The following is a 22664-nucleotide window of genomic DNA, read 5'->3' as shown; positions in this document are numbered from 1 at the left end:
ATCCCCCTGCACCATTTCTGTACCCCTGAGTCCTTCCCAACCTCATCTCCAGCACCTTTGAGCTTTCAAATCCCCCCATCCCATACCCCTGGAGCCCAACCCAGCATCCCAGAGGTCTAGAGACCCCCAAAATCCCTCACCCAGCATCCCTGAGCCCCCCAAAACCTGACATACAGCACCTCAGAACCTCCAGCCTTCCCCATCCCATACCCCTGGACCCTCACCCAGCATCATAGCACACCTGAGACCCCCCAAATCCCCCACCCAGCACCCCTGCCCCCCCGCCCAGCACTCCACAGCCCCCCAAACCCCCATCCATCACCCCAGAGACCCCCCCAAACCCCCACCCAGCACCCCTTAACCCCCCCAAATCCCCCATCCATCACTCCTGAGCCCCGCCAAACCCCCATCCATCACCCCTGAGCCCCCCCAAATCCCCCACCCAGCACCCCTTAACCCCCCCAAATCCCCCATCCATCACCCCAGAGACCCCCCAAATCCCCCATCCATCACCCCAGAGACCCCCCAAACCCCCATCCATCACTCCTGAGCCCCCCCAAACCCCCATCCATCACCCCAGAGACCCCCCAAATCCCCCATCCATCACCCCAGAGACCCCCCAAATCCCCCATCCATCACCCCTGGCCCCCCGCCCAGCACCCCACAGCCCCCCAAACCCCCATCCATGACCCCAGAGACCCCCCAAAATCCCCCACCCAGCACCCCTTAACCCCCCCAAAACCCCATCCATCACCCCTGAGTCCCCCAAACCCCCACCCCTCACCCCTGGCCCCCGCCCAGCACCCCACAGCCCCCCGCAAACCTCCCCCCGGCCACCCCTCCGCACCCCTGTGTGCCCCATCCCCTGTCTGTCCCTGTCTGTCCCCCCCGGTCCCTCCATGGTCCCTCCATTGTCCCCCCATTGTCCCCCCGTATCCCCCATTGTCCCCCACCCACATCACGTGACCCTCCCCATTCATCCCCTCAGCGGCCCCGCCCCTCTCTCCCCATTGGCTCCCGCCTGTCTCTCGGCGACCAATCATCGCCCAGCACCTCCGGCGCGCGCGGGAGGCGTTCCCGCGCCAGGCCGGCGCTGATTGGCTCCTCCCCCGGCTCAAGCCCCGCCCATAGCGGAAGCAGGAAGCGGGCGGACCGGCCGTGACCCGCGGGCGGGCAGCGCCGGCCGCGCCATGACGGGAAAATCGGTGCGGGACGTGGAGCGCTACCAGGCGGTGCTGGCCGGGCTGCTGGCCGAGGACGAGAACAAGTTCTGCGCCGATTGTCAGGCCAAAGGTAGCGCTCGTGGGCGGCGGGGCCCGCGGGGCCCTCGGTGCCTCCCCTCCACCCTCCGGTGTCGCCGCTGTGCCGAGGGTCGGACGGCTCCGGTTGGGGCCGGCGGCTCGGTGGGGAGCGCCGCGGGACAACGGTGCGGTTACGGGGGTTGTGTGTGGGCAGCGGCTGAACCTGCGCGGGCTGTGAGGGGAGGAGACGGGGGTTGGGGCAGAGATAACGGGGGGGTTTGGGGCAGAGATAACGAGGGGGTTTGGGGCAGAGATAAGGGGGGGGTTTGGGGCAGAGATAAGGGGGGGGTTTGGGGCAGAGATAAGGGGGGGGTTTGGGGCAGAGATAAGGGGGTTTGGGGCAGGGAATGGGATGGGTTTGGGGACAGGAACCGGGTGGGTTTGGGGCGAGATAACGGTAGGTTTGGGGCAGGGAATGGGATGGGTTTGGGGGCGAGAACAGGATGAGTTTGGGGGCGAGAACAGGATGGTTTTGGGGCAGAGAACAGGATGGGTTTTGGGGCAGAGAGCGGGGCGGGTTTGGGGCAGAGAATGGGGCGGTTTTGGAGCAGAGAACGGGATGGGTTTTGGGCCGAAAACAGGATGGGTTTTGGGCAGAGAGCGGGGCGGTTTTGGAGCAGAGAACAAGGTGGTTTTTAGGGTGACAATAGGGTGGTTTTGAGGGGAAAGAACTCCGTGGTTTGGGAGGGAGAACAGGCTGTGTTTGGGGCGAGAACAGGGTAGCTTTTGGGGCAGGAACAGGGTGGTTTTGGCGCAAAGAACGCCGTGGTTTGAGGAGACAGCAGAATGGTTTTTGGGGCAGGAACAGGGTGGTTTTGGGGAAAAGCCCAAGGTTGTTTTCGGAGGAAAACCCCCAGTTTTTGGCTGCAGCGCAGCTGGGCTCGGTGCGAGTCGCCTCTGGAAAGCCGGGGGAGGAAAATAAGGAAAGAAGGACCCCAAATGTCCGTGTGGGAATCCCGGGAAACAGCGCAGGGCGGGCAGGGCAGGAGAAGAGGGAGCTGGAAAAGCCGGCGCTGTGGAACCCAGGGAATTCCAGCTGGGGAGTCACATCCTGTCACCCGGGGCTGGAATGTGAGCGGCAGGATCTGCCCTGGGCGCTGGAAGGACAGGGAAGGAGTTGTCACCTCACCCTGCCATCGTGGACCACTGCAGGAATTCCAGATTATTTTTATTTTTATTTTTGTCCTCTGCTTCCTTTCCCACCTGGTTTTCCCCCTGAAAAGAGGAATTTGTGGCTGCCTCATCCCTGCGAGTCGTCCCAAGGCCAACCTGAGATGGTGAAAGGGACAGGAGGAGCTTTAAAATCCCTCCTAACCCAAAACCATCCCATGTTTTTTCTGATTCCAAGGCTTGTTTGTGACCCTGATCCATCCGAGAGAGGAAATGTTTGAATTCCAGAGGATAAAACAAAGGAATAAAACCGTTCCTTCTCTCCCCTGGTGCTGCTCTGTGGTTGCTGCTTTGTTTCCCTGCAGCCAAAGAGTTAAAATTGCCCAAAATCCCGTGTTAATGAGCTGCCCTAATCACTTGGAGATCTGGACTTGAGCCTGGTTTCCCAAGAGCTGCTGGAAGTGAACTTAGAGGAGGGATTGGCCAAATCCAGCTGCAAACAAAAGGCTCGGTCACCTCAGTGTGACCTCAAAAACCGCAGAGAGCCCCCTTGAACAACGGTAAAAACGAGATAATTACCATTTATTTTCACCCTAAAACCCATAATAACCTCATCCTTCCCACCTTTCTGGAGCACACCTGGCTTTGGGATGAAGGTGATGTGGGAAGATCAGGATTTTCCTCTCCCATTCCAGTCCTTTATCTCCTCGCACCTCCTGCCAGCCCCGAGGAGCAGAAAGAACTCTTTTATCTCAGTTTCCCAAGCCTGAGATAGCAAATTCCACCAAAATGGGAATAAATTTTACCCCACAGCTCAGGGGGTGATGGAGTGGAGGAGTTTCTCCTGGTCACAGCACGTCCTGGAAAACGCAGAATCCCAGTTTATTAATTATTAGAATGATCCTGAAGTTTCAGGGAGGAGTTCAGCCTTCCCAAAGCTGGGAGCTGCTCCTGTGTGGGATTGCAGCAGTCCTGGAGAGAGCAGGTTGGGGTTGTCCCCAGTTAGCTGAGCCACTAATTACCCCCTGCGCTAACGAGATTCCTGGAAGTGGGAAATCTCCTCCTCCAGGGCGTTGAGCTGGCTGTGCTCAGAGTCCTGGGGAATTGGGACAGTTTTGGGGCAGTTTTGGTATTTTTGATGAGTGGAGCTGTCTCTGCTTAGAGCTCCAAGGATTTGTTGCAGTTTTGGGGCAGTTTTGGTATTTTTGGTGAATGGAGCCGTCTCTGCTCAAAATTCCAGGGAATTGCTGCAGTTTTGGGGCAATTCTGGTCTTTTTGGTGAGTGGAGCTGTCTCTGCTCAAAATTCCAGGGAATTGGGGCAGTTTTGGTATTTTTGATGAGTGGAGCTGTCTCTGCTTAGGGCTCCAAGGATTTGCTGCAGTTTTGGGGCAATTCTGGTCTTTTTGGTGAATGGAGCTGTCTCTGCTCAAAATTCCAGGGAATTGCTGCAGTTTTGGGGCAGTTCTGGTATTTTTGACGAGCGGAGCTGTCTCTCCCTCAAAGTTCCAGGGAATTCCTTTTGCAGCTTTCGAGGCAGTTTTGGGGCAGTTTCTATACTTTTGATCAATGTGGTGCCACATGAGCAGTCTCTGCCTTGAGCTCCAGGGAATTGCTGCAGTTTTGGGGCAGTTTTGGTACTTTTGATCAAAGGACCTGTCTCTGGCCAGAGCTCTAGGGAATTGCTGCACCTTTTGAGGCAGTTTTGGGGCAATTTTGGTATTTTTGATCAATGTGGTGCCACGTGAGCTGTGTCTGCCCAGAGCTCCAGGGAATTGCTGCAGTTTTGGGGCAGTTTTGGTCTTTTTGATCAATGGGGTGCCACAGGAGCAGTCTCTGCCTTGAGCTCCAGGGAATTGCTGCAGTTTTGGGGCAATTTTGGTATTTTTGATCAATGTGGTGCCACATGAGCTGTGTCTGCCCAAAGCTCCAGGGAATTGTTGCAGTTTTGGGGCAGTTTTGTTATTTTTGGTGAAAGGAGCAGTCTCTGCCCAGAGCTCCAGGGAATTGCTGCAGTTTTGGGGCAGTTTTGGTATTTTTGGTGAATGGAGCAGTCTCTGCCTTGAGCTCCAGGGAATTGCTGCAGTTTTGGGGCAGTTTTGGTCTTTTTGGTGGCCCTGGGGCTCTCCCAGCACCGCTGCCTGATGTTCCTCCTGGAATAAGTGCCAACATTCCACTCTGCCCGTGGGAAGGAGCCCGGAGGTGGCTCCAGATGGTGCCCTCAGCCCTCGCAGGGATGTCTGGAAGCAAAGCTGCTTTTCTGTGCGGGGACTGGAGTGTCCCAGGCCAGGCTGGAGCACGGTGGGAAGTGTCCCTCACCCACCATGGAATTAAATGACCTTTAAGGTCCTTCCAACCCGAGGCACTGTGAGACCCTGTGAAATCTCAGGGTGGTTTTGTTGCTGCAGCAGCAGCAGCAAACTCTGCTCAGAGCTCTTGTTTTGCAGGAAATCGGGTGAAATCTGCTCTTTTTTTTTTTTTTTTTTTTTTTTTTTTTAACTAGTTCTTCCTCTTTTTTTGTGGTTGCCAACCTCTTCTTTGGGAGGAACTGAGGCAGGGCAAGGGTGAGCACTGCTGAGTTAAAATCCTCTCCTTTGCTCTGGGGTTCTCTTGGAGAAACACCTGGAATGAGCAGCTGGTGGGATTTTTTTTTTTCCCATTCCTGTGGTGCTGCTGTTCTTTATATTTTTTTTTCCCCTTCTCTCTGTGTGTGTGAGAGAGAGGGAGAGAGATAACCCAACCTGAGCATCCAGCAGCACATCCCCTGCTTGGAGCCGGGATGAGACGAAATCTCCGCCGGGATTTGGAAAATTCCCCCTGGAGCCACTCTGGGGGTCACTGCCTCCTCTCCAGGTGCCCTCAGCTAATCGTGTTTGGTTTTTTCCTTCTCCCAAACTCTTCCCCCTGCTCTCCAGCCCCATCCCTGCATCCAGCAGGCTCCGTGCATCCCGGGGAAGTGGCGCTGGAGCGGGAGGTTCCTCCCCAAGGCTGCTGCCGTGGCTGCCCAGAGGTTCAGGTTGCCCTGTGCTCCTCTCCCTGGTTGGTTTGGCTCTTTTTCCCTTTTTTATTTCTTTTGTTTTGGGAGATCCACGGGCTCCAGGCCTGAATCCATCCTCTGTGTGTCTCCAGGGGTTAGGTGGGAGAGGTGCTGATTTGAGCGCGGCACAAATCCAGGTTTAATTCTTCACCTAAAAAAAAAAAACCTAAAAAAATCAAAAAAAAAAAAAAGGTGTAAGGCTGGGGAAATCCCTGCCCAGAGGTGGTTAAATATGGGATGGGAAAGGGGGACAAGCTTAGGGCTGGAATAGGTGGTAGAAGGAGGCAGATTTCCAGTGGAATTTGGGAATTATTTTACGGGGGAGCTGCTTGAGTCCAGCCTAACTCCCGTTCATCCAAACCAAATATTCCCTGAAAATCTGCGTGACTCAACTCCTCCTCCTCCTCCAGCAGCCTCTTGAGCTGCAGCTGAATTTCTTTTGCAATTTCAGAGCACTTCCAAGAGGAACTTTTTTTTTTCTTTTTAATTTTATTTTTTAAATAGCTGCTGGAGCAGCTGCCTGGGAGGAAGGAGGATCAGGGATAACAGCACTGATGGAGTGATGCAGCCTTCAAAAACCCACAGGGGTGGGGCTGGAGCTGCTCAGCTTGGATTAGGAAATCTGGGATGAGGAGAAAGCTCAGCCTCCTGCAGGAATCTTGCCAGAGGAGGGGAAATGCACGTGGGTTGTGTGTTCATTTGGATCCTCAGCTGCAGCCACAATATTCTGGCATCTTCCATGAATATTCTGCTTTTCTGCCCCTTCAGATCTCGGAGGTTTGTGCACAAAAGGAGCAGAAATATTCTCCAAAATTCACTTTATCCCTCTGGGATCTTCACCTCAGCAGGGTAAAACTGGGAGAGGACACAGCTCAGTGCACCCTGAGCTGCCTGGAGCTGGAACTTCCCACTCAAGAAAAGGGGGAAAAAAAGAAAAAAAATATCCAGTGTGTTCCCAACAGGGATTTAGTGTGGAATTAGTTGTAGGAAGATCCTTTTTAAGCAGAGCTCTGAGTCACACACTTGGATCCCTGGCCCTAAATGTGCCAGAAATAGGGATAATCCTTGGAGCAGCAGCACCTGGGCTCTGTGTGCTGACCCACCTGGGCAGTGGAGGTGGGAAAAAGAAAATTCTCCCCCTTTTCCTCCTCCTCCAAAAAAATAATAATAATAATAAAAAAATAAATTAAAAATTCCACGTGATTTCCCAGCTGGAGTAAAGTTTGTTCCTATAGAAACTGGAGTTACGTAAGGAATGGCAGCTGCAGTGCAAAGGGAGAGCTGCTCGTGCTCCCAAATGCAAAGTAGGGCTTGAAACCAAGCAAAAAAAAAAAAATTAAAAATAATAAAAAAAAAGTCAAGAATAGCTCGAGGCTCCTTCAGGTTGATCCCTGGTGGTGATTGTTCCCTGTGGCCCAGGAAATGTGGGACAAAATCACAGCTTTGGCTTGGAGCACTGAGCACAGGATTTGTCTGGGCCGTAATAAATTGGTTTATTTGTAATTTTTTTTTTGCCATTTTTCCCTGAGCCTTTCTCCAGGAATTTCAAGGGATAGTTCGTGTTTAGCTCCAGATATTGAAAATAAAATTTCAATCCATCAAAAAACTGACCCAGGACCTTCCCCTCCTCTTTTAAAGACTTGGTGGCTTCTAAACCAACTCAAATTAAATTGGGAAACGGAATTTAAATGTTTTTCAACACCGAGTGACGAATTGAAAAAAAAAATCTTAAAAAGCAGCAAAATTCTATTTACAGCATCAAAAGTCAGTTTAGTGATGGCAGAGCTTCCCTCCTGCTGCTCTGTTTACAGAGCATTCATTTACCTGAAATTTTTGCATTTCATGGAAATTCAGCCCTCCTTGAAACGTGGAATTTCTAGGATTAACTGATGCATGGTTTAGGTCAAAAATAAAGCCACAAGAAGTGGGTGAATTATAGAATTGACTGATTTTTTTTAATTTTTTTTAATTTTCTTTAATATATATTTATATTTTTAAGCCATGTCACCATCAGCCTTGGTGATGTCACCCCTTGTTCTTTTTTTTTTTTTGGTGGATCCTGATGAGACAGCGCTGCTTGAAACCATCTCTGTCACCTCTTTTTTTATGATTTTTTATTATTGACTGAAGGAACAACCATCACTTTTGTGCAGCAGCAGGAAAGCCCCACCCTGCTGGTGACAGAAATTTCTCATTTCCTCCACTTCAAAGGACAGATAAAGCTGAGCTGGAAGCTGCTGGTCTTTACTCAAAAACACACAAAACTTGGTCTTTGAGGCCACAGAGCCCTCAAATATTGGAAATTTTTTTTGGTAAATTGGAAAATATTGGAAATTCTTTTTTGGTAAATTGGAAAATATTGGAAATATTTTTTGGTAAATTGGAAAATATTGGAATTTTTTTTTTTTATAAACTGGAAAATATTGGAATTTTTTTTGTAAACTGAGAAATATTGGAATTTTTTTTGGTGAATTGGAAAATATTGGATTTTTTTTTTTTTTTTTTTTGTAAAATGGTGGCAGAGATAAAGCTGAGCTGGAAGCTGCTGGTCTTTACTCAAAAAACACACAAAACTTGGTCTTCGAGGCCACAGGGCCCTGAAATATTGGATTTTCCAAGCTTTTTCTGGCAGAAATCAGAACCAGCACCTTCTTTTTTTTTTTTTTTTTTTTTTTTTTTTGTAAAATGGGGCTGCAATTATTTAGAAGGAAAAAAAAAAAAAAAAGACAAAGAAATCCCCCAAATGGCTTTTTTTTTTTTCTTTTAAAGGATGAATTTTGGGGTGATTGAGCTGCTTGATTTGGTTTAGATCTTTCTCCAACACCTTTTGTGTGTCCTGGAGTCAGGGTTTGCCTTCAGCATCCCCTGAGAGCTGCACAAATCCCAAATCTGAGCTGGAGCCATGACTTTAATAACTAAATAACTTAATTTAGAGATCTTGAGGCTGGTTTTAATGGGTTTTTGGAGTTTCCTTTGGTTCCCCAAAATCCTGGGAATTAAATTTGGGGTGCAGCAGGGATTAATCCCAAATCTGAGCTGGATCTGTGATTCCTGCAGCAGGATCTGTGCTCACCTCAGTGATTAATGATGTTAATGACTTTAATAACATAATTTAGGGGTCTTGAGGCTGATTTAAATGGAGTTTTGGAGTTTCCTTTGGATCCCCAAAATCCTGGGAATTAAATCTGGGAGTGCAGCAGGGATTAATCCCAAATCTGAGCTGGATCCATGATCCCTACAGCAGCATCTCTGCTCACCTCAGTGATTAATGATGTTAATGACTAAATAACATAATTTAGAGATCTTGAGGCTGGTTTTAATGGGTTTTTGGAGTTTCCTTTGGATCCCCAAAATCCTGGGAATTAAATTTGGGGTGCAGCAGGGGTTAATCCCAAATGTGAGCTGGATCCATGATCCCTGCAGCAGGATCTGTGCTCACCTCAGTGATTAATGATGTTAATGACAATATAATGTAATTTAGGGGTCTCGAGGCTGATTTTAATGGGTTTTTGGAGTTTCCTTTGGTTCCCCAAAGTCCTGGAGTGCAGAATTTCCAGCACAGAGCAGAGGAAGTTGTTTTGCAAGAGAGGCTGTGTCACAGGATGAATGGCAGCAAATCCTTGAGCAATTTCTTTCCAGAACCAGAGGAAACCACGAGGCAGAGGAACTTTTCAGATCTTGAGTTCTTCTGCAACAAAATGAGGATTTTCAGGGATTTTTTGGAGTTTTTTTCCTCAGTGAAAAGCTGAGGGGTGTGGAATTCCCTGGCAGGGATTTTCCTGCTCCAGGAGAATCCCCCCACATCCTTTTTTTTTGGGTTTTTTTGGGATTTTTTTTTTTTTTTTTTTTTTTTTTTTTTTTTTTTTTTTTTTTTTTTTTTTTTTTTTTTTTTTTATCCTCAGAGGATGGTTGGATGGCTCCACAGACAGACACAGAGCAGTTTTGGGATCTGTGGATGAGGATTCCCATTGGGAATATTTCTGATGTTCCCTCAATCCTGCCCGTAGAAGCAGCAGTTCTTCTTCTTTTTTTTTTTTTTTTTTTTTTTTTTTTTTTTTTTTTTTTTTTTTTTTTGTGTGTGTGTGTTTGTTTTTGGTTTTGTGTTTGTTTTGTTTTTATTTTTTTTTTAATTTTTTATTTTTTATTTTTTTTCCCCTCCTGCTCCTCCTTTTCCAAGGAGGCTGTGGCTTTGCAGCCAGCTCCTGGTTCATTTTTTAAATGCTTCTCTGCAGAGTTACCGCTGCAAAAAGGAATTTGGGCCAGAATTTGGTGCCTGAGTAAAAGGCTGAAGAGTGAATCCCTTCGGGATTTCTCCATTAAAACCACTCCAGGGTGTGAACTTGGAGCAAGTGGAGCTGGTTGGGCGTTGAAAAGGGAATTAGGCTGAGGTTTTAAAGGGAATTAGGATCCTTTTCAGTCATTCAGAGTGTTCAGCAGCCCTTGGAGCATTAATGAGCAGGGCTTAGACGGGGACTGGAGCTGGCACAAGCAGTTTGGTATGTGGAGTTTTATTTTGACAGGCTGGGATGTAAAACAGGCTCTGGAATTGTCTCCTGGAGCAGGGGCTGGGCACCGAATCCCTTGGGAATGTGCTCAGAGTGTTCAGGAAAACTGGAAAACGAACATTCACTGGAGCAGGGGATGCTTTTGGAGGTTGTGATGCTCCTGCAGCTGGGAGCACATCCCAAGGAGGGGCTGAGCTCCCCAAATCTTGTGCCAGAGCTGAGTGGGCATCCAAAAAGTGTTGGGATTGATGCCTGGGGAAGGCTGAGCTGGGACAGAGAGTGGGCAGAGCTGAGGATAAAGCAGGGATTTATTAAAAGGCCTTTAAGGTACATCTTGGGCAGGACAAGAGCCTGGGCAGGGCTACACCCAAAGTGGGCCCAAAATGGGCACAAAATGGTCACAAAAATGGACATAAAATGGGCCAAAAATGGACCCAAAATTGGCACAAAATGGACCCAAAAGGGACCCAAAATGGACAGAAAATGGTCACAAAATGGGCACAGAATGGTCACAAAATGGACAAATGGTCACGAGGTCTCACACTTTGATAAGTGTTGGTCCATTTTCCCATTGGGGTTGAATTGTCCCATCCCAGCTCCAGCTGATGCAGTCCCATCCTCCTTGTCCCTCCCTCCAGCCCACCCTTGTTTGTGCCTTTGGCCCTGAGAACTTGTCCCAGGTGTCCTTGGTGTGCAGCAGGACAAGGATTTGTTTTGTGTCCCTGCTGTGTGCAGAGCTGAGTGACACTGCTGTGAGCTCAGAGCTGTACCCCTGGGCACCACACAACATGAAATACAGGAAAATTCAAACTTGAGGCATCAGGATTCTCCAGATTGATGTTTTCCTTCAGCCCAGGAGGGGTTTGTGCAGGGCCATCACCAGAACAGGGTCAATGCCTTTGTGTTGGTGCCAGGTGACTTTGTTTTCTGTGGGTGTTAAAATTACCCACCAAGCTGAGACAAAGGTGGCAAGGCTGGCCCTGGTGGTCACAGGAGCAAACTCTCAGGTTTTGGGGTTTCCATTTCAGCCTGGTGGCTCTGAGGATGCTCAGAATCGAGTTTGGGACATCAACCAGGGGATTCATGCAAGGAGCATTGTTTTTTTTGGGGTTTTTTTTTGGTTTGGTTTGGTTTGGTTTGGTTTGGTTTGGTTTGGTTTGGTTTTTTGGGGGGTTTTTTGGGGGGTTTTTTTGGGGGTTTTTTTGGGTTTTTTGTGGTGGTTTTTTTTTTTTTTTTTTTTGGTGGTTTAAGGAGCTGAATGCCTCTGTTGGCTTTGTCTTCAACCTTCAAGGAGATAAATCCCAAATTCCCTGAGCCAGGAGGAGGGCGAGGTGCTCCCTGTGCTCAGTTCCTGCTGGGTATCAGGGCGTGCCCAATTTCTGTAGAGGGATGATAATTCTCCCATGGCAGCTCAGCAGTGCTGATTAAAACTCTCGTTATTTATTGATAAAAACCCATTTTTCTCCGAAAAAAAATTTTACCCTAAACCTCATCCCAAGCGTTTTTCTCCCTTTTATCCCTGGAGCTGCTGCAGACTCCGAGCTGGGGTTGGATTTTGGGGAAGTGAGCAACAACAGCGTGGAGTGAAAGTCACATCTGGAGATGCCACCTGGGGCTTTTTGGAGCCGAGTCACCTTGAAAAGAGCTGCTAAACCCTGAGGAGATGCCTGCAAAAAGCCCTAAAAAGCAAAATCTGAGCCGCTGGGCAAGTTACAGAGAGATTTTTTTTTTAGTGGGAGATGTTTCGGCGTGAGCTGCTCCGAAGAGGGAAGTGGGAGGTTGTTTACATCTGCACCAAACCCAGGGCTTTGTGAGATGTTTTAAAAGGCGTTTTTTAGAAGGCGTTTGAAGGTTAAAATGTTGGTGGAGTTAAGCTGGAGGTCTGGGAAAAGGGTTTGGATCTCACCTGACCCCAGCCAGGGTTTGCTGTGGCTCCAAGTTCAGGGAGCGTTTTGGAGAAATCGAAATTTTTTCCTCCCTGGCAAAATCGAAATTTTTTCCTCCCTGGCAAAATCGAAATTTTTTCCTCCCTGGCAAAATCCAGATTTTTTTCCTCCCTGGCAAAATCCAGATTTTTTTCCTCCCTGGCAAAATCCAGATTTTTTTTCCTCCCTGGCAAAATCCAGATTTTTTCCTCCCTGGCGAAATCCAGATTTTTTTTCCTCCCTGGCGAAATCCAGATTTTTTTTCCTCCCTGGCGAAATCCAGATTTTTTTTCCTCCCTGGCGAAATCCAGATTTTTTTTCCTCCCTGGCAAAATCCAGATTTTTTTTCCTCCCTGGCAAAATCCAGATTTTTTTTCCTCCCTGGCAAAATCCAGATTTTTTTTCCTCCCTGGCAAAATCCAGATTTTTTTTTCCTCCCTGGCAAAATCCAGATTTTTTTTCCTCCCTGGCAAAATCCAGATTTTTTTTCCTCCCTGGCAAAATCCAGATTTTTTTTCCTCCCTGGCAAAATCCAGATTTTTTTCCTCCCTGGCAAAATCCAGATTTTTTTTCCTCCCTGGCAAAATCCAGATTTTTTTCCTCCCTGGCAAAATCCAGATTTTTTTTCCTCCCTGGCAAAATCGAATTTTTTTCCTCCCTGGCAAAATCCAGATTTTTTTTTCCTCCCTGGCAAAATCCAGATTTTTTTTTCCTCCCTGGCAAAATCCAGATTTTTTTTCCTCCCTGGCAAAATCCAGATTTTTTTCCTCCCTGGCCAAAATCCAGATTTTTTTTTCCTCCCTGGCAAAATCGAATTTTTTTCCTCCCTGGCAAAATCCAGATTTTTTTCCTCCCTGGCAAAAATCTGGAGTCCCTCCTGTCACAGAGCAGAATCCTGAGCTGCTGGGGTCACAATCTGTGCCCTGGCTCTGGATAAAAACCAACTCCCACATCCCCCAACTCCTCTATTCCCTCCTGGCCCTGCAAGGACACCCAAATCCCAGCTGGAACCTCCCCAGGGAAGAGCTCCCCCCTGGTTGTATAATGTGTTTATTGCTGGGAGGAACTCCAAAAATAAAAAAAAATCCTTCAAATACTCATTTTTTTTTTTTAATTTCAATAGAGGTAGAAGCCTCTCCATCAATCCCAGAATTTGAGTTGAGGAGTTGCAGCACATTTCCAGTTGGGATTCCCCTTGTCACCCCGGAGGGGACACTGGAGCAGCCAGGAGGGTGTGACACTGCCCCTGAGTCATGTCGTGGTGGCCTGAGCTGCTCCATGTGACAAACCCCAGTGAGCTGATTACTCCAGGAGCTGCCCCCTCCCCTCCTTAATCCTTTTAGTCCTATCAAAGCTAAATTTATCTGGAGTTTAAATCTAACCTTGAAGCTCCTGCTAATCCCCAGCGGCAGTCTCACGTTAGAGCCCTGGGGGTGGATCTGGGAGAGAATTCCTGGGTGGGAATCACAGGAAGGGATCCTGGCTCTCAGGGTTTTATTCCCAGGTTTGGTTTTTTTTGGGGAGAGGGGGATTTTTCATTCCCAGTGGTGCTGAAGTTGTGGGTTTTGCTTTGGTGATAAAGGGGTCACTGGGAATTGGATTCCTCAGCTCCGTTCAATTGATGTCATTCCCAAAGGTCACTCCTTTAGGAGAGGGGGAAAAAGCAGGAAATAATGGCAGGAAAGGCCAGAAAACTTTAATAGAGGTTTGGGTTTTTTTTGTTTTTTTGTTTTTGTTTTGGGTTTTTTTTTGTTGTTGTTTTTTGTTTTTGTTTTTGTTTTTGGTTTTTTTTGTGGTGGTGGTGGTGGTGGTGGTTTTATTTGTAATTCCCTGGAAGAGGTGCTGGAGTTACCTGTCAGAGTGCTGATAATGCATCATCAGCCCCAAATCCCTCAGGATGCTCCGGGCTTTGGGAATTAAGCTGTTAACAGCATCTCAAACGCAGCTCTGCTTTTTTAGGGCTTCCAAATTACACTTTCTTTCCCCCTCCCACCTCCCTCTCATTAACTCGAGGCTCTGCTATTTTAGCTGTGGCAAGAAAAGCGGGATAACTCTTCATCCTCTGGCATCGTGTCTGGGAAAAGGGGCTGCTGGAGGCTGTTTGAGCCCTAATTCTGTGGTTTTCCCAGTTTCCCATGCACTGGGACACCAGTTTGTGCTGGGAGCCGGAACTCTGGACTGGGAGCAGGGAGTTTAATTTAAAAAAAAAAATTAAAAATATCCTAAATTATTCAACAGGATTGAGGGCTGGGAGAAGGGTGGGAATTCTCTGTATCCCTTTGGGAACACTCTGCTGGGATTCCTGGGTGCACTGAGCCCATCTGAGCTCGTTGATATTTCCCTCATGGGTGGTTTTTTTTTTTGTTTTGTTGTGGTTTTAAATCCCTCCCATGCACACCTTGGAGCTGTCCTGTCTGCCCCAAGCTGCATGAAAACCAGGAATCTCCATCAGAGCCGTGGAAACTGTCATTCCTTGGGCTGGGATTGGGTTTTTGGGGAAAATCCTGGGCTCAGTGCTGCTCCTCTGGCTCAGCTGGGAATTCCTGCCCAGCTCTGAGGAGGTTTGAAGATGCTGGGTGAGGTTTTTTTTTGCTGTAGGAGAGTCTTGTGGAGCTGATTCCAGGTTATCCAGGGGAAAAAAAAAAAAAAAAGCAGGATCACAGAGCTCAGGGAGAGTTGGAGCATTTTGAGTGGTTTAAATTCCTGTTTTCCTGCCTCTCCCTCTTGGAGTTTGTTTGGTTTGTGTGGGTGGAAGAGGGGGCAAGTAATTCCTCAAGGATAACCATTCCTGCTGATGTGGAATTCCAGCTTCCAGCCTGGATGACAACATCCAAATGCCTCAATCCCAGTTCACTCGGTGCAGTTTCCCAGTTGCTCCAGGCCAAAAAAAAAAAAAAAAAAAAAATTAAAAAAATAGAAATAAAATTTAAAAAAGGGGCTTGGACAGGTGGGAAACATTTTTCTGTCTCTCCCCAGGACCACGATGGGCCTCCTGGAACCTCGGGGTGTTCATCTGCATCCGCTGTGCTGGGATCCACAGGAACCTGGGAGTTCACATATCCAGGGTCAAATCCGTCAACCTCGACCAGTGGACACAGGAACAGATCCAGGTAAGGGCTGGGATCACACAGCCAGGGGGGTTTTTTGGGGTTTTTTTTATTAGTGGAGCTTCGTAAATTTAAAATTCAACCCAGTCAGGATAGCCCAGAAAATGTGGGAAGTGGAGGAGGAAGAAGAATTCCAGCTGGGAAGGAAAAATTCCTCATCGCAGGCTCAAAAGCAGCAGAGAGTGAAGCTGAAGGAGCTGCAAGTCCCTGTTAAATTACCAATCCCTGCCTGGAGGTGCTTCCCACTCTCCTTGAGCTCCCGAGGATTTCCAGAGGGAATTTGGGACTGCTGATGGGATATTATCCTGCTTTAGATGGAATCTGTTAGGATTGGGCAATGGGATGGGAGCAGCTGCCTCAGAATCCCCTGGGGAGGTGGAGAGTGACTTTCAGGAGGATCTCCCTCCCTCCATTTCTCTTTCCCTGCCAGCTTGAGATGCTTTGGGAGAATTGAAATCTCAGGAAAGGAGAAATTTCAAGGAATTTTTTGTTTTTTTCTGGCTTTCAGTGTGTGCAGGAGATGGGGAATGGCAAAGCCAATCGTCTCTATGAAGCTTACCTGCCCGAAAACTTCCGGAGGCCCCAGACAGACCAGCATCCTTTTTGTTATTCTTTCTTTTTCCCTGGAGAAAAAAAAAAACACCCCCCAAAACAACAAAACCACTGGAGTTTTTCCATCCTGGAGCTGTGTGGTTAAAGCTTCCTGAAGGAGGAGTTCCCTGGGGCAGGGGAATGAAGGATTTGCTCGGAGGGTGGAGAAAACTGGGACATCAGTGTCACCACAGGAGGCTGCTGCAGGTTTTGGAGCCTGGGGAAGGGAAAATGAGGAGGGTTTTGGGGTTTTATTCCAAAGGCTCTGTGGAGACCTCTAATTGTGACCCTTCCAGGACCTGAAGGAGCTGCCAGAGATGGAGAGAGATGATTTACAAAGGACAGGATCAAGGGGGTGGATTGTCACTGTCACAGGGCAGGGACAGGTGGGATTTGGGGAAGGAATTTCCTCCCTGTGAAGGGCTGGAATGGATTTCCCAGGAAAGTTGTGGCTGCCCCATCCCTGGAAGTGTCTGGGATGGTGGAAGGTGTCCCTACCCATGGGCTTTAAGGTCCCTTCCAACCCAAACCAGGTTGGGATTCTCTGATGGAGAATTTTTTTTTAATGCTCCTGAAAACCTCAGCTGCAGCTCCCACCTTGCAGGAATGCTGAGCGAACAGGGATATTAATGATGTCAACCTAAAAAAAAAAATAATAAACCACAAGAGCACCTTTTCACCATCATTTTTTGGGTTAATCTGGTAGCTGAGGTGCTTTTTGGAGATGCAGGATCCTGTTGTGACCACTCTGATCTGTGCTGGTGACCAGAATGTGCTGAGGGGATGCTTAGGGGCCAAACAAAAAAACCAGTGGAGAAAACACAACCATAGCCTAAATCCTGATTCAATTCCCTTTTTATAGCACTGAAATAACCTGGAATAACCCACAGGCCAAAAAAAAAAAAAAATCCACCGAGTTGGGATCCAGCAGTAAATTATTTTAAGAAAGTTACTGCTGGAAATGCTCTTTAAACAATGATTTAATTTAGTTACAGCCTGTACCTTGTTCCTCCCTGTCAAATAAGGCTTCTATTCTGGATTCCTTTGTCCTTAACCAGCTGCTGTAGAGCTGTGGAGAGTTTTATCCGGGATAAATACGAGAAGAAGAAATACATGGACAGAAGCATCGACATCAACGCCTTCAGGGTGAGTCTGGAGGCTGAAATTGGTGATTTAAAGCACTTCAAACATTCCCTTTTGGCAGGGGTATTCCCTTCTCCAGTTTTCCTCTCCGTTGGAGTGGATTCCTGCCCAGCACTGAGGAGATTTGAAGGTGCTTGTGGGTGGGTTTTTGGTTTTGAGGGAATCTTCTGGAGCTGATTCCAGGGAAAAAAATAAAAAAAGAAAAAAAAAGGCAAAAAAAAGCAGGATCACAGATATGGCAGAGCTCAGGGGGTTGGAGTTTATTGAGTGGTTTAAATTCCTGTTTTCCTGGCCTCTTCTTCATCCAGCTGCTTGGTTGGTATGGATGGAGATCCCAAGGATAATGATAGGATGAGGTCTTGGAAGGGTTTTATCCAATTCTTTGCTCAGAGCAGGAAAAGTGCAAAAAATTAACCTCAAATTCAGCCCTTCTGAGGGTTTTTTTTACATCTGAGAGGTTTAAAATCAGTAACACCACCAGCTTTGAGCTGTTTTTGGTGTAATCAGGATTTTTTTTTTCTCTCAGGGAAAGAAAAGGACTAGGAAAATGTTTAAATTCCTGTTCTCTTCCCTCTTTGAGCTGTTGATTTGTGAGGATGGAAGAGGGAGGCAGTAAATATCCAGGGACAATGACTGGAGAAGGATCTAGGAAAGGTTTTATCCAATTCTTTGCTCAGAGCGGGAAAAGTGCAAAAAAATTAACCTCAAATTCAGCTTTTTCTGAGGGATTTTTACATCTGAGAGGTTTAAAATCAGTAACACCACCAGCTTTGAGCCTTTTCTTGGTGTAATCAGGATTTTTTTCCCCCTCATGCCAGTAATTTGATTTTTTTTTTCACAGAAAGAAAAAGACGACAAATGGAAAAGGAGCAACGAGTCGGAGAGGAAACTGGAACCCATCATCTTTGAGAAGGTGAAAATGGTAAGAGCAGGAAGAAAACCCTGGAGCAGCAGTGGAGACATCCCTGAGGCAGAGCAGAGGGATTCCAGGCTGCTCCTGGGAGCATTTTTCTGGCCTCTGTCACACCCTGGGTGCTTTGAGTCACTGGTGGGAGCTTGTTTTGCTCTGCTCACCAGACACTGAGCAGATGTGCACCTTGGAATCCAACTATTCCCTGCTCATTTTTTTTTATTTTTCCAGCTCCAGCAGCTGCTTCTCCCTAGTTTAGAACCTGCTTGGATTTGTCAGCCTACTGGGACAATAAAAAAAAAAAATCCATGAATATTCACTCTGAAATTCTTTTTTTTTTTTTTTTTTTTTTTTTTTTGATGAGCAAAGAGAATTTCACTGGGGTTTTTTTTTGGCTTAAATCCACTGGGAAAAAGGGATTTTTTAGGGTTGATCTCATTAAAACCTCATGACATTTCAGGGTGAACCCCAAAATGAGATTTGTGTTGTTTTCTTTTCCTCTCCCCAGCCTCAAAAGAAGGATGAAACGCAGCAATCCAGGAAAAGTTCCCCCAAATCTGAGCCAGTCATGGATTTGCTGGGCCTGGGTAAGAGAAACTGGAAATTGTGGGAATTTGAGGAATTGCAAGTGCTGATTTTCCCTGTCAGGTGAACAATTCCAGGGAATCCTGCAGGAATACTCAGCTTGAATTTCTCCAGTGCTGTTTGGGAATTCCTGCCCGGCTCTGAGGAGATTTGAAAGTGCTGGGTGGGTTTCAAAAAAAGTGAAATTTTCTGGAGCTGATTTCCTTTTCAAAAGAAAGGAGGGAAAAAAAAAAAAAAAAAGGCAGGATCACAGAGCTCCTTGGACTGTTTTGAGTGGTTTAAAATCCTGTTTTCCTGCCCCTTCCTCTTGGAGCTCGTTTGGTTTGTGTGGATGGAAGAGGGAGGACAATAAATCCTCAAGGATAATCTTTGGGAACTGTGGAATTCCAGGAGGTTTCCATGTGTTTTCCCTTTCTCCTGGAGCTTGTGGATGTTCCAGCAGCAGCTGGAGGTTTGTGGGACAACCAGGACCCAGGGGCACATCCCAAATCCTGCTCCAGTCCCTTCCCAGCTCCAGAGGGATGAGGGAAGTCAGGATCAGGTCGCTGGCAGCACAGAGTTGTCCCAAAATTTTACCCAAAATTTGGGGCTTTTTACCCAAAATTTGGGAGTTTTTACCCAAAATTTGGGGGTTTTAGGGAGGGTTTGGGGAGTTTCACCCTCAGTTTGGGGATTTTGGGGGGGGTTGGGTCAAGTCTGGAAGTCCCAGGGGTTTGAGGGGTCCCAAATTTGAGGATCTTGGAGGTTTTTTGGGATGTTTTACCCCAAAACTTGTGGTTTTTGCAGTGATTTCAGGGGAGACTTTGACCCCAAATTTGGGGGTTTGGGGGAGGTTTTCCCCCAAATTTTGGGGGTTTGGGTGTTATCTGGTGAGATTTTACCCCAAATTGTGGAGGTTTGTGTGTAATCTGGGGAGGATTTACCCAAATTTGATGGGGTTGGGTGTTATTGGGTGAGGTTTTACCCCAAATTTTGGGGGTTTGGGTGTAATCTGGGAGGGGTTTACCCCAAATTGTGGAGGTTTGTGTGTATTCTGGGGAGAATTTACCCCAAAATGTGGGGGTTTGGGTGTTATTGGGTGAGGTTTTACCCCAAATTTTGGAGGTTTGTGTGTAATCTGGGGAGGTTTTACCCCAAATTTGGGAGGTTTTACCCCAAATTTTGGAGGTTTGGGTGTTATCTGGAGAGGTTTTACCCCAAATTTGAGGGGTTGGGGTGTTATCTGGAGAGGTTTTACCCCAAATTTGAGGGGTTTGGATGTTATCTGAGGAGGATTTACCCCAAATTTGAGGGGTTGGGGTGGTTTGGGGCAGGATCCCAGCCCAGACTGGGGGGCTCTGCAGTGATTTTGGGGTCCCTGTCCCTGCAGACGCCCCGGTGACAACTCCTGTCACCAACGGCCGGCCCTGCAGCCTGGAGAAGGACCTGGACCTCTTTGCATCCATGGGATCCAGCTCAGACTCCAGGAAGGTGAGCTGGGAATGTCGGTGCTTGGAAAAGCCTGGCTGGATGATAGAACCACGGGAGAATTCAGGATGGAAGGAGCATTAAATGACAGGGCCACCTTCCACCATCCCACAGTGCTCCAACCTGGCCTTGGACACTTCCAAAGGATGGGGAATCCATCTGGGAATGCTGTGCCACTGGCCCACCACACAGCTGCCTGCCCTAAATCCTGCTTTATCTACATTTCCCTTCCTTAAATCCTAAAATTGAAGCCATCCTCCCCCAGCTCATCGCTGGCTGTGGCTGGATAATTCCCAGTTTTCCCCCTGGAGCTGGATCTTGCCCTGATCCCGTCTCTCTGCCCCAGGTCGTTGGCTCCATGCCGACCTCTGGAAGCGCCGGCTCCGTTCCCGAAAACCTGAACCTTTTCCCGGAGCCTGGAGGCAAAGGGGAGGAAGTGGGGAAGAAGCAGCTCTCCAAAGATTCCATCCTGTCCCTGTACGGCTCCCAGACGTCCCAGGTGCCGGCACAAGGTAACCCAGAGAGCTCCAGGGCAGCTGCTTGGGATGTCCTGGGAGCTGAGAAACTTCCAGCACGAGTGGGAATGCTGCTGGATCCCCGAGGGTCCCACAGTGGGTTGGGTGGGATTGGGAACGTGTGGAGCTCGTCCCGTTCCAGCCACGCGCTTGGCACCATTCCCAGGGTGCTCCAGGCCCTTTCCAGGAGCTTCCAGGGATGGGGCAGCTGCAGATTCTGGGGGAAATCCATTCCAGCCCCTCACGGGGAAGAATTCATTCCCAGTATCCATCCCAACCCTGCACTGGGATTCAGGGAGAAGGAATTTATTCCCACTATCCATCCCAACCCTTCACTGGAAATCAGGGAAGAGGAATTTATTCCCAATGACCATCCCAACCCTGCACTGGGAATTGGGGAAGAGGAATTCCTTCCCACTATCCATCCCAATCTTGGACCGGGAATCAGGGAAGAGGAATTTATTCCCAGTATCCATCCTAACCCTTCACTGGGAATCAGGAGAGAGGAATTTATTCCCAGTATCCGTCCCAACCTTGCACTGGGATTCAGGGAGAAGGAATTTATTCCCACTATCCATCCCAACCCTGCACTGGGAATCGAGGAAGAGGAATTCCTTCCCACTATCCATCCCAATCTTGGACCAGGAATCAGGGAAGAGGAATTTATTCCCAGTATCCATCCCAACCCTGCACTGGGATTCAGGGAGAAGGAATTTATTCCCAGTATCCATCCCAACCCTGCACTGGGATTCAGGGGAGAGGAATTTATTCCCAGTATCCATCCCAACCCTGCACTGGGATTCAGGGGAGAGGAATTTATTCCCAATGACCATCCCAACCCTGCACTGGGAATCCATTCCTGCACATCCCCACCCAAATTCCCTCTCCAGCTTCCCTGAGAACTGCAGCACAAGCAGCAGCTCAGTCTGGACATCCCAGCCGGACTGTGCCCAGAATCCCAACCTTCCCCCCGCTTTGGACTGATCCCTTTTCCGTGCCCTGCCTTTCCCAGGAGCGATGTTCATGGCGCCGGCTCAGCTGGGCTATCCCGCCCCTCCTTTCCCCGCCTTCCCCGGAGTTCCCCCTTCCAGCAGCGTGCTGGGGGGCATGGTGGCCCCATCCGTGGGGATGCTGGCCCAGCCTGGAGGCCCCGGCATGGTGGCTCCCGTGGCCATCCCCGCGGGATACGTGGGCAACGTGCTGGGCGTTCCCAACGGGATGATGGGCGGCCAGCAGCCCGGCTACGTGGCCGCGGTGCCCCAGGTGTACGGGGTCCAGCCGGCACAGCAGCTGCAGTGGAACCTGGCCCAGGTGAGGGGGACACGCCCTGGAAGGGCTGTTCCTGTGGGATTTGGGGTGCAGGGGTTGCCGAGGGGAGATGGGGATCGGCGGGGTTTTGGGGTTGGTTAAACTGGGCTGGTGCTGGGCTGGGGTGGGAGGGTCCTGAGAGGCCCAGCGTGGGTCTGGTTGGGAAAGAATTCCCAATTCAGTCCCAAGGTCGTCTCCCAGCACAGAGCACTGAGCCCATGGACACCTCCTGGGGTGTGGGGGCTTCAGATTCCCCCAGGGAATTCCCAGGTGTGACCACTCTTTCCATGGGGAAATTCCTGCTGATGTCCATCCTGCCCTGAAATCCTCCCGTCCCTGGGTTTTCCAAACTTCCCTGGGCAATTCCAACCCCTGCCCACTCTTTCCATGGGGAAATTCCTGCTGATATTTCCAAACTTCCCTGGGCAATTCCACCCCCTGCCCACCCTTTCCATGGGGAAATTCCTGCTGATGTCCACCCTGCCCTGAAATCCTCCCATCCCTGGAGTTTCCCAACTCCCCCAGAGAATCCCAAGGGCTGCCCATGGAGGAATTCCATGGTGTCCAGGCTGCCCTGCACTCCTGCCATTCCCTGCTCCCCTGGAGGGCTGTGCAGTTTTTGGGAGCCGTGGGCAGTGGCCAGGCCCATCCCTGACCTCTCTCTGTCCCGTTTTCCAGATGACCCAGCAGATGGCTGGCATGAACTTCTATGGAGCCAATGGAATGATGGGCTATGGACAGTCCATGGGAGGAGGAGGAGGCCAGGGCAGCAATCCCTCCCTCAGCTCCCCGCTGTGGAAATGAGCCCTCGCTCGCACGTGACCATTTCTGCCTTTGTTCTGTTCTCCAAAACCTGCTCCACACGAGACATTCAGGGTTTTGTTGTTCTGGTTTATTTTTTTTTTTGCTTTCGGGTTCGGCGCCACCCAGCCCAACCTGAATATTTTTGGGTTGTTTTTTTTTTTTTTTTCCCCCCCCATCCCTGAGCTCCATCTCTTTGCCTTTTCCACTGTCACAGCCACGGGGACAGGCTGGGTGGCCAGGCCACCAGCAGCTCCTCGTCCTCTCAGCACAGTCAATGCACACAGGGGAGGGGATCCCTCCCTGCACAAAGAGCTCCTGGGTAGCACTTGATGCCCTGCTGGGCACCTGGGCACAGGTG

General features: G+C 48.9%; 1 protein-coding gene across 1 annotated transcript; it reads left to right on the top strand.

Moving 5' to 3' along the window:
* The first annotated feature begins 1128 nt into the window (after window positions 1-1128).
* Window positions 1129-22376, top strand: SMAP2 (small ArfGAP2). Its single transcript, XM_066335346.1, has 10 exons — window positions 1129-1293; window positions 14853-14986; window positions 15492-15577; window positions 16642-16720; window positions 17559-17639; window positions 18136-18214; window positions 19582-19682; window positions 20026-20191; window positions 21207-21505; window positions 22181-22376. The coding sequence occupies exons 1-10, from the start codon at window positions 1191-1193 to the stop codon at window positions 22304-22306; spliced, it is 1254 nt and encodes a 417-aa protein (XP_066191443.1). The 5' UTR covers window positions 1129-1190; the 3' UTR covers window positions 22307-22376.
* Window positions 22377-22664: the final 288 nt, after the last annotated feature.

The sequence above is a fragment of the Sylvia atricapilla genome, chromosome 24 (genome assembly GCF_009819655.1).
Source record: "Sylvia atricapilla isolate bSylAtr1 chromosome 24, bSylAtr1.pri, whole genome shotgun sequence".
NCBI lineage: Eukaryota > Metazoa > Chordata > Aves > Passeriformes > Sylviidae > Sylvia > Sylvia atricapilla.
Note: the sequence above shows the minus strand (reverse complement) of the source record. Positions and strands in the feature narration are given on the sequence as shown.

Excerpts from the sequence above, each read along its gene's own strand:
- SMAP2 (XM_066335346.1), top strand. The coding sequence starts at position 1,191 with ATGACGGGAAAATCGGTGCGGGACGTGGAGCGCTACCAGGCGGTGCTG. Across the intron at positions 18,215-19,581 it reads CATGGATTTGCTGGGCCTGG|ACGCCCCGGTGACAACTCCT; the intron begins GTAAGAGAAACT and ends CTGTCCCTGCAG. Across the intron at positions 20,192-21,206 it reads GTCCCAGGTGCCGGCACAAG|GAGCGATGTTCATGGCGCCG; the intron begins GTAACCCAGAGA and ends TGCCTTTCCCAG.